The sequence below is a fragment of the Temnothorax nylanderi genome, unplaced genomic scaffold (genome assembly GCF_030848795.1).
Source record: "Temnothorax nylanderi isolate EJ_2023f unplaced genomic scaffold, tnyl_v1.0 TNYL_tig1038_pilon, whole genome shotgun sequence".
Classification (NCBI taxonomy): domain Eukaryota; kingdom Metazoa; phylum Arthropoda; class Insecta; order Hymenoptera; family Formicidae; genus Temnothorax; species Temnothorax nylanderi.
In genome coordinates, this window is record NW_027250100.1 from 34,321 (window position 1) to 44,367 (window position 10,047).

The 10,047-nt window shown below is 42.1% G+C and overlaps 1 protein-coding gene across 2 annotated transcripts; it reads left to right on the top strand.

The window, feature by feature from the left end:
• The first annotated feature begins 508 nt into the window (after positions 1 to 508).
• LOC139786449 (uncharacterized) lies at positions 509 to 6,304 on the top strand. 2 transcript variants are annotated; one of them, XM_071725614.1, is made up of 3 exons: positions 509 to 1,032; positions 3,971 to 5,029; positions 5,566 to 6,304. In XM_071725614.1, exons 2-3 carry the CDS (start codon positions 4,006 to 4,008, stop codon positions 6,234 to 6,236), a joined length of 1,695 nt encoding a protein of 564 aa, XP_071581715.1. In that variant the 5' UTR covers positions 509 to 1,032; positions 3,971 to 4,005; the 3' UTR covers positions 6,237 to 6,304. The 2 variants fall into 2 exon arrangements, with proteins under 2 accessions (XP_071581715.1, XP_071581716.1); XM_071725615.1 differs by lacking the exon at positions 509 to 1,032 and having other exon boundaries at positions 1,490 to 5,029.
• Positions 6,305 to 10,047: the final 3,743 nt, after the last annotated feature.

Genomic DNA, 10,047 nt, shown 5'->3' on the forward strand with positions numbered 1-10,047 from the left:
GAGTTATGACGAAGAGCTTAAGAATTTGCATCGGATTTAAATTTTTCCTCGCGTTTGCGCCTACAATTTCACGGTATACCCCCGGTACATTTTCGTCGCTCGCTTGCCCGCGCGGGTCCCGTGTCCCGTGCCGTCTTGGTTAATTTACCCCTTGCGGGAAGAATTACGTTAAACTTGTGTGTACGGGGCGGGGACCCCGTGGTCGTGGCCTTAGCGAAGGTTACGCCATTGGCCCTAACACGCAGAAGGAGGCGACTCATGGACGTATACTTCCACCCCTATGACTGACGGGCTAGGCCGAGCGAAGAGTCGTACGGCCAACGGCATGGTGCAAGCGGCGTCAGTGGTCGTCGAGCGAGCAGGAAGAGAGGTTTTCTGATTCCCGGACGGGTCTCACTCGTCTCTTGGAGAACGCGCGGCATTCTCGCGTGCGAGCGCGCATGGTCCTCCACGTCGGTGCAATCGACAACGGGGGGCGGGGTGGGTGGGTGGGTTGTGCGTGAAATAAGGAGTGCGTGCCGGAGTGTGTGCGTGCCCATTTTTTTCTCCCTCTTTCACTCGCGTCCTCCGCGCGCGGCATGTCCGCCGCACTTATACACTTATACACATACATATAGGTAGATACGAGGCGCGCGAAGGGAAAGAGCGAGCGATAGAAGGGAGAAGGAGGACCGCGGGTCCCCCCCCGTAAGCGCGTTCGATAGTTTAATACATATACGTAAGTGCACTTCGCGATACGCGGCTAGACGAGATTGAAAAGAGGGGAGCGGAGGGCGGAAAGAGGAGGAAGATTTTGTTGGTATCGACGCACCAACGACATTGATAACGACCGTGAGGTGGTTCCGGGCCCGTCATTCCTTGATTATCCGCGCCCTGCGTGTCCGTGAAATCATCCGGAGCACGTACGACGTAAGAAGCGGAACGTCAGTCTCCGGTCTGCATCTCTCCGGCTGCGCTCGCTTTTATTAGATCGCCCCGTGTTTCGCCCAGTGTTTCGCCGTCGCGAGAGAGGAGAGTCCATCAAGTCCCCAAGTAAGTTCAACGCACTTTCTCCTCCTCTTTGCTTCTATAACGATTCGACTCGCGGGAGGGTGGAATTAATCACAAATTGTATCTGCTTTTCGTTTGCCGGGCGCAAAGTGTGTTGGGGATATTTTAACGATTTTTTCTAATTTAACACATGATTGCACAATTTATTTTAAAAAATTACACACAGACCATTAAAACGTTTGGAGCAACAGATAAGAGAGATCGGTGATCGAAGATGTTCTTTTTATCAATTTTATCAATTCTTTAAACGCATTCTCGCCTATCTGATTCTAACATTTCTGCATCGCTGCACTAATGCACATTTCCGCCTACGAAAAGATTTTTTTTCCACTTAAAGTGAGAAGTTATTGGATCGTTATAGATCAGCTGGTTTTCGTTTGTAGATCGCTCGCCGTTCTCTGTCGCTGACAATTTTTTCTTTATCTCCCTTTCCCTCGCGAGCTTTTTTCGCAAGCTTAAATTTCGTTGGGCCAGTAGATCGGTCGAGGATAATTTACAGGTCGACCAGATTACGTCAAAATGTTTTCATTCGTAGCTCCTTGGCATCGTTAGACGCGGACGTCGTAATCGCTTCCACGTATGCAACATTTCGGTTTACGGTTTTCTTATCATCTTGTTATCGTCGTGCTCGTTCCTAATTCTTACTGGGTCGACCGACTGATGAAGCTAGAAGTCGGTGAGAGCGCTTAACTCACCCTACGCGAGAAATGCAAATATCGACTGGCTTTTCCCCTCGCGGCGCGATCTCACCCCAGCTACGAAACATCGATCGTTTCATTTTTTTTTCTCATTATCTCAATCATTTACAAGGGTAAAAATAGGTAGCGGAAAAGTGACAGACCTGCGATAGGATAAATCTAAAATGACGAACCCAGAGGGAGAAAATAAAATAAATGAATAAATATTCTTTGAGTTGTATATTTGTATGTATATTGTATCAAAAAGTAAATTACGCAGGTATATCTGGAGATGAATAGTGTAAAAGTAAAGCCATTAAAAGAAACCAAGAGAAACTCGTATCAATCCTTGCAAGCGAAGCTTTGCGCTCGGCGAAACCCTGCATTAAGAAACATCACTTTTTCGTCACTTGTATAAAAAAATCTGCTCGAAGTAGAAAAAAATCATGTAATTTTAGAGATTTTCGAATGCGCGCTGCGTTTGCCGAAATTTACAGAACCTTTTGAAAGTGTTTACGAACAATCGGCAGTAAGATCGACGCGGGATATGAAATATTATTCATAAATAGATCAGCAGAGCCAGTTACTTTGTAACCCAGCAACTCAGTTCTTTTATCTTAAATATATAAAAGAAGGCTTACGGAGAAATAACGGTTGGGTTTATTTTTTTCACCACTTTCACGCTGACTCTTTGCCTTGAAACTTTCATGGCCGTGCGCTATGCTGTAAACGGCCAACGGTAAGGGTTAAGGAAATTTCCAAATACAGCTCGACAATGGCTCAACCATTTTTATGTTTCGCGTACGAAAATGACAATCAAATTTCAGGAATCGGCAAAAGTTGCAATTATTAGGAACTGCATTTACTGCAGATGTAAAGCGGATGTAACGCGTTACAATTTCATTCGCGTAGGGCAATTTTATTGACAATAAGCTCGGGTGTGATGTTGCAATACAGTATTTACGCATTAAAACATTAGCGTAGTATTGTTATATATACTACTAGCTGTTTCAGTAATCACGATTCTAAAGCGACTGTAAGATTTTATTTTTATAATATTTTTTATTATTCTAGTAGGCTTTCTACATATAGGTTTGATACACGAAATAATTATACTTGGTTGGGAAAACTTTTACAATTACCTACATTTGAATATTTCTGTTGAATACAATAGAATGCTCTTTCGACACACAATGTAAATATTTTGCGACGTCTCGCCAGTCTTATCGTATCTTTATTATCGTGGTCATTTTCTAGTTCGTATTTGTACAGACTTTTTCTAATCGCTTTCGGACCTTAAGATACCTAATCTTTTGCCACGCGAGTTTCGAAAACAGCGTCGGGACTACTCGGGACTGATCTATTTGGAATGACTAAGGTAGATCAGCGAGAGGAATGTTATGCAGGAGAAAATAGAATTATTTTTACCGCAGGCGTCTATTAATGGCCAAGCATTATTATTCGTAGAATGAAACATTCGGAACGTGATCGTCCTGAAATGCAATTGATGCAGATCCATTTCCGTTTCGTAACCTTATCTAATCCTGTGGAGAGATGTTTCGTCTAATATAGATTATTATGAATCTCTAGATAATATTAGACATTATATGTATAAGAAATGTGTACAAACGTGTATTTTTTTATATAACTATTTCATACATTCTTTCAAACTTGGATTATGTTAAAAACAAAAGAAAGATTCACTTTAATTTGCGAATATCATTAATAGTCAAGGTAACAAAATTATACGATCGTGTCGTAAATTTCTCGACAAACGCGGGATTGTTCTTTTGTGAAAGTTTTGTAAATTTTTATACAATTTTTCCCAATTTTCGACATTATTTCTATTCGCACAAGGTCGACGCTGAAATCGTCTCAGTTTTAATCGCTTCTATCTGATAATCCCGTCAATTCGATATCGATACGAATGGCATTTTCGTTGTTTTAATTCCCATTGCCGGAGAGAGAAGAAGCGTCGCGTGCAAATGACGAGCTAATGCATCTATGAACTTTGATCCCTAGCACGAGAGTCCTTATCGCTAGATAAATTCGGATACTTTTATTTTCCGACCATTTTTGGATATTTCCTATATGAATCATAACGCCACAGGCAGGAAACTCACTCTGGCACCAGGGTGGGGAGAATTCGCGTGGCAAACAGGATTTCTGTCTTGTCCCTCGACAGAGATGGTCGAACTGCAGTCGAGAGCGTGTCTTTGAACAGGAGTGTGCGTTTGCCGCAGGTCCCAAACGCAGATAGACAATCATCCCGGACACCATGACTACCTCTCAACAGTACTGCCTACGATGGAACAATCATCGCTCGAACCTGCTGTCCGTCTTCGAGCAGCTGCTGCACAACGAGGCGTTCACCGATGTCACCATCGCCGCGGAAAGCGGTAGGACGGTCAAGTGTCATAAGATCGTGCTGGCCGCGTGCTCGACGTACTTCCAGAATCTGTTCCACGGCCTGCAGGACCAGCATCCGATAATAATTCTCAAGGACGCTGGGTTTCCGGAGATACAGGCGATACTGGAGTACATGTATCGCGGCGAGGTGAACGTCGCGCAGAATCAGCTACCCGATCTGCTAAAGATCGCGCAGGTGCTGAAGGTGAAGGGCCTGGTGGAGGAGCACGGCAATCAGAGCAACACGGCGCGCGACCTTCGCCGCGAGGATACGTCGATGGACCCGTCGATATCGCCGCCGCCGGCTATCAGCACGAGCACTGGCGGTGGCAGCGGCGGTGGCAGCCACTCGTCACCGCCGCACTCCACCGGCGGCTACTCCGGCCTTTACGGGAAATCCGCGGTCTCGCTCGACCGCGTTCAAAGTCATCCCCTCGCGGGCTCGTTGCCGATTACGTGGCCGCTTCCGTTGCACTCCGCGGGCGCGGGTCATCAGCTCCCGACGTCGCTCTCCTCCTCCGTCCTCGTTGGCGGCCCCGGCGCCGGCGGGTACGACAACGGTATCGAGACCTCGCCGCTCAAACGCCGGAAGCCGATGATGCAGCCGTCGTCGTCAGCCCTGCTGATGAACCACGACACGCCGATCTTGCGCACGGTGCTCGGCCAGGCTCACGTTGACAGTTCGCAGACGATGCCGCTGCTGCAGCCGGACAGCCACGAGTCGGTGCACTATCGCAACGCGAGCAGCAACGGATCCGCGAACGACAGCGACAATCGCCGCAGCAACGACCTGTCCCACGGCGAGGCCGTCCACGCCGACGTTTCCTACATGGACGAGGATGAGAGACAACCGTCCCCGCAGTCGTACGGCGGGGATACCGTGAGAAATACAGGTAGCGATAGCACGTCAAATAGCATATCAGGGATCGCAGATACGGATTTTTTTAAGTTATACACTGTATATTCCCAATATCTACGAAGTATAACGCCATCCACAAATTTACCTCTTACGTCGTGCGAACAAAACTCAGAGGCAGATGATAGCGTTAGAAGAACTACTAACGTGAATACTGAAGGTAAACGAAGTATTTATAGTTTAATAATCACACGAAAATGAAAAATTATTTTTTTTATTAATAATATATAATATCATTATGTTATTTTATACATCATAATTATATTATATAATATTAATAAGATTATTATAACACGTGTAATATGTTTTTACTATAAAATTCGCAGCGGAGAATAATGTCGCGATTCAGGATATTAAGCTAGCTTGTATTCCCCGTTACGAAAATTCCATCTGTTTTTAGCTACACCGCACATATCCAATTTTTATACTTTAGTATTATAATGATATTAAAATTTTGCATACCTCGATAAATTTTAGATATCGTAACGACTACATTTTACCGATTTATCGTAGCTGCTCCGGACTGCGTGCCGCAAAAACCAGAGTGGAAACGCTATAAGCAGTACACCCGAGAAGACATCCTGTCGGCGATCGAGGCGGTGAAGACGGGGATGAGCGCCGTCGCGGCGGCGCGAAGATACGGGGTGCCATCGCGTACGCTTTACGACAAGGTGAAAAAGCTCGGCATCCCGACGTCGCGGCCGTTCAGGCGCTCGACGAGCAACGGTGGTAGCACGGCCTGCTTCCCGTACGGGATCGGTGCCAATGCGAACGGCGCTCTATACGACAACAACCGCGGCGGTGTTAATGCCCTGTCCGAGAATGAGAACGAGAGCGGCAGCAGTAACATCAACGTCATCGAGAGTTTGGCCGGCACTAGTGCCGCCGCAGTTTTTGAGACGACCTATGCGAAGGCAACGAAGGATACGTCGCAGGACCGCGACTCAATGTCAGACTCGATGACCCGTTGCAGCGCGAGTCCGGTGATACGCTGCTCTAAGCAGAAACAGCAGCAGCAGCAGCATCAGCAACAGCAGGACCTGGATGATCAAGTAGAAGATCTGTCGGTGAGTCGCAAATCCGACGTTCCGGTGATAATACCGCCGTCCACTACATCGGTCGCGATTAAAGACGAGGCGCAGGAAGCAGGGCTTGATAGTAACGACTGCTGCGACTACAGCTAACTTTTGCGGCCTTAGAAACGAGAGTAATAAGATACGAGTAGTTGAGTTGCTTTTCAAAATTAAAATTGTCTCGCTTAGATATATTTTGCCTTTTTCTTTTTCTCCATACACTGAACTTCGTAAAGTTATAATATGCGATAACGAGAAAGTCAATTAGGCATTTCAAAATAGCCATTTTTACATAGTTCTCATTAATTTCCTTAATTTCTGTTTCTCCAACAAACTGCGATAAATTTATTTTAATGTTGAGCTCCTTATTACTCGCATCTTATCACTCTATCCGTCGTATATAGTTGCAGAAGAATTTTTCTCTCGTATTTTTCTTTACCGAATGTGTATTTTCATCCCAGATAGAGTCGAAAACAGATTTTGCAGAGTATCTGTCACAAATTCGATCGGCAGAACATATGCGGACAATATTGGCGGAATATGAATGTGATTAGCATATCGACTGTAGAGAAACCGAGCAGTATCTACCATTTCATTATCATAATCATTTAATCATTAAATAAAATTATTAATCATAATCATTTAAATGATGCATTTTATTTTATGAATTCAACGAAATGACAGATTTTCTGCCCGGTTTCTTCTGGCAGATTATTGCCGTCAGATTCTGTCAGCAAGTTCCATTGGCAGAACACGAGATTAACGCGGACGTATAATTGACAATCTACTTATATTTTACTCGAATCTGCTGGTAAACAGATTGCTAGCCTACTGATAACACTTTGCTGGGATGTTTTATCTTAGTTCTTCGGATATGCATTTTGATACAGCAGGCGAACGTAAATGTATTTATTCCTGTTTTAGCTTGTTCGCAAATAAGATCTAACTAATCATAATGCGCATGATCATTTTAAAAAAGTAAAGTAACGATAAAGCTGTTAATTATTGCAAATTTATTGATTCGTTGTTCGTGATTCGCGATTCGCGCATAGTTTAGTGCTAGCCTATAAGGTATATTCGTCTGAAACTCTTTAAAATTTACGGTTTAAAGCAATGGTTTGCACAAAAGAACGTGTCGCCAGCCAATGTTCACTTTGGAGTTTTCAACACGAACGACGATGAGAAAAAAAATATGTGAAAAGACATAAGATAAGAAAAAAACAGATTTAAAAAAATATCTTGAAACTTCGTTCAAAAAATATCTGTAAAATTATTAGGTAAGATAAATACATCTGTAATTGGTATTATATACCGCACATCATTTGGGAAATTTTTTTTTGTCTTGCGACATATTCGTTTGTGCGGCACACTTGTGTAATAGCATTAAAGCTTTAACAAATTGACAGCGAAATAATACGAAGTCCATGAACGAAATCTGACGCTATGTACAAGGTGTCCTCTTCTCTATTCATTATCGCGTGACGAGATGAAAATCATTCAATAGTGGTGGGATATTTTATAATGATAACGTGCCACAGAGCAATAAATGCAAGCAATGGAAATACTTTCTATGATGATAGATCTCGGTTTGCCACTTGCATATTTGCTGACCTATCATTTCATTCATGAACCTCGTATTATTTCGTATTATTTATCATTTAACAATCAAGACGTCGGTCGCTGTTAATTTGTTAGCAATTGTAAGTACTTCGTTGTATTTGATCGTTACTGACCACAGTTCCGGGATACGATTGCAATATTGCTCAAGCATATCAGCAGTAATGATAATAACGAAATACCTCATGTAAACTACGTGTTCATTAATGTAAGACTGATAAAATGCAGATTTGATATCTATATACCTATATACATGCCGATTATCGAAATACTCAAACCTATCGAGGCAAAGTATCGAGGAAATTTCAATTTGCAATCAATCAAACAGACAGGTTTTCTATATTCTAAGAGAGGCAGATTATTTATAGATCTATACCTACAATACCGAAAATGTTGAAGAGTGCAAAAGTTAAATTTTACCTTTTTACCTTTTTACCTAGCGGTTTTCGAGATGCAAGATATAAATAATTATTACATTGCAATCGTGTAGCACGTTTCATTCAAACTCGAATATGCTAAAAAAAAAAAAAAACGCGAATGGAGAACGGACGAACAGCTAGGGTTAATGCTTGATAATTTTTCGTCGATACTTTGTCTCCCTAAACGCAGACCAAAGCTACTTCCAGCAATACTACCTCAATATATATGTAAGTCATTCCATATTTATCACAATAGAATTTTTATAGCGTGAGGAGAGATATTTACAGAATGTGTATGAAATAATGCATGATAATGCAGTACCTGCCAGCCATGTGATCAAATGCACCACTATTTTATAACATAGATCCGAAATGTCGAAGATCTTCGAAGTTAAATTGCCACCGTTATGTATTACGTAAGGCAACTTGAAGCTCTATATATTATGTTTTATTTTATTTAAGAGTGCGTATATTACTTTATAGTCATTGTTATCGATACGCATTATTATTATTTTTTTTTATACCGATTACAGAGTGCACTATAAGTACAATAGTACAAGCAGCAAGTAAAAATACGTTATTGTTAAGCTTTAATAAATTCTACTTCGATTGCGTGTGGTATACCGCGCATTAATTAGATATTCGTCGAGCGATACGAAAATGTAAGCGGTATATCCAAAAGTATACGCATGTATATCTTATTTCGGTGACTTTTCGCATAGAAGAGACTACGTTAATCGCAAGCTATTCCTCTCTCTCTCTCTCTTTTATATGTTTTGACCTCTTTTTCCGTCTCTCTCATTTAACGTACGTTACATGCTCTACCGAAATATCTATCGGTTTGCAGATCAAACTTGCGACAGCTTGTATAGACGCGGAAGATGTAGGGTAATTAAGGAAATTTATAAACGTATCGATTCGTACGTATGGATACGACGTGCGTTGTTTTTTTTTAAAGAGCCGATTAGTTTTATCAGAGTATATTGCGCAGCGTTGATGCGAGGAGAGTACATTTTATATATATAATCGGCGTATCTAATTTTAACCCACGTGTGTCTTGCGGAGCGTATTTCGAAGCACCGACGCGCCTGTACGCGCATCCCTTAAACATGGTAACACGCATTGTGAGGGTATTTTTCCACTACGTGCCTTCATTCGTTGATTAATTATTACGACGTGAGCGCGACGCGTTAACTATTAGCGTTGAACGATAACAAGCGAAACAGGACCGACATGAATCTTACAATTAATTAAAAATGCACTTTCGGTCTTGGTAGCCTAATGATAACACTTCTCTGCGAATTTTGTATACCTTTTCCGACTGCGCGCCGATTTGTCAGTCTTTTAAGACGCAGCTCCTTGTTATTTTACCGTTCCAACTTACTCTGTTCCAACAAGAAGCTGTGTTTTAAAAAGGACCGACAAGTTGGGGCGCAGTCTACTAAAAACTTCATGAGAAAGAGTATACAAAATTCACAGAATACTATTATTAGGCTATCAAATCTAGCCCGCGACCGAAAATGACATTTTTTTCAAGTTAATTATGTGTTAGCATTGATTTTGTACTGTTTGTCGTCAGCCATGCCATCGCCACGTTTTGTGAAACAATTCAGCGAAAATTACAATTACTTTACCGTGACGTTTGATCTTTCCACTGTCCGTTTACCCGTACAATTGTAAATAGTCACGAGCGGACGACGCCACCTTTAAACAATACTAGCGATGTAAGACTGATTGTAAGACTGATTTTTTTTTACTATGTTGACTCACACGCACACGCACAATGCGCGCCCACGTATATATAATGCGCGTATATAGATATATTATATATATATATATATATATCTGAAAAAAAAACATTTTATTTGTGCATATAATCTAATATA

Bases quoted from the DNA above. Each gene is read 5' to 3' on its own strand.
- LOC139786449 (XM_071725614.1), top strand. From the start codon at position 4,006: ATGACTACCTCTCAACAGTACTGCCTACGATGGAACAATCATCGCTCG. The intron at 5,030-5,565 runs GTAGCGATAGCA...GATTTATCGTAG, and splicing joins GGATACCGTGAGAAATACAG to CTGCTCCGGACTGCGTGCCG.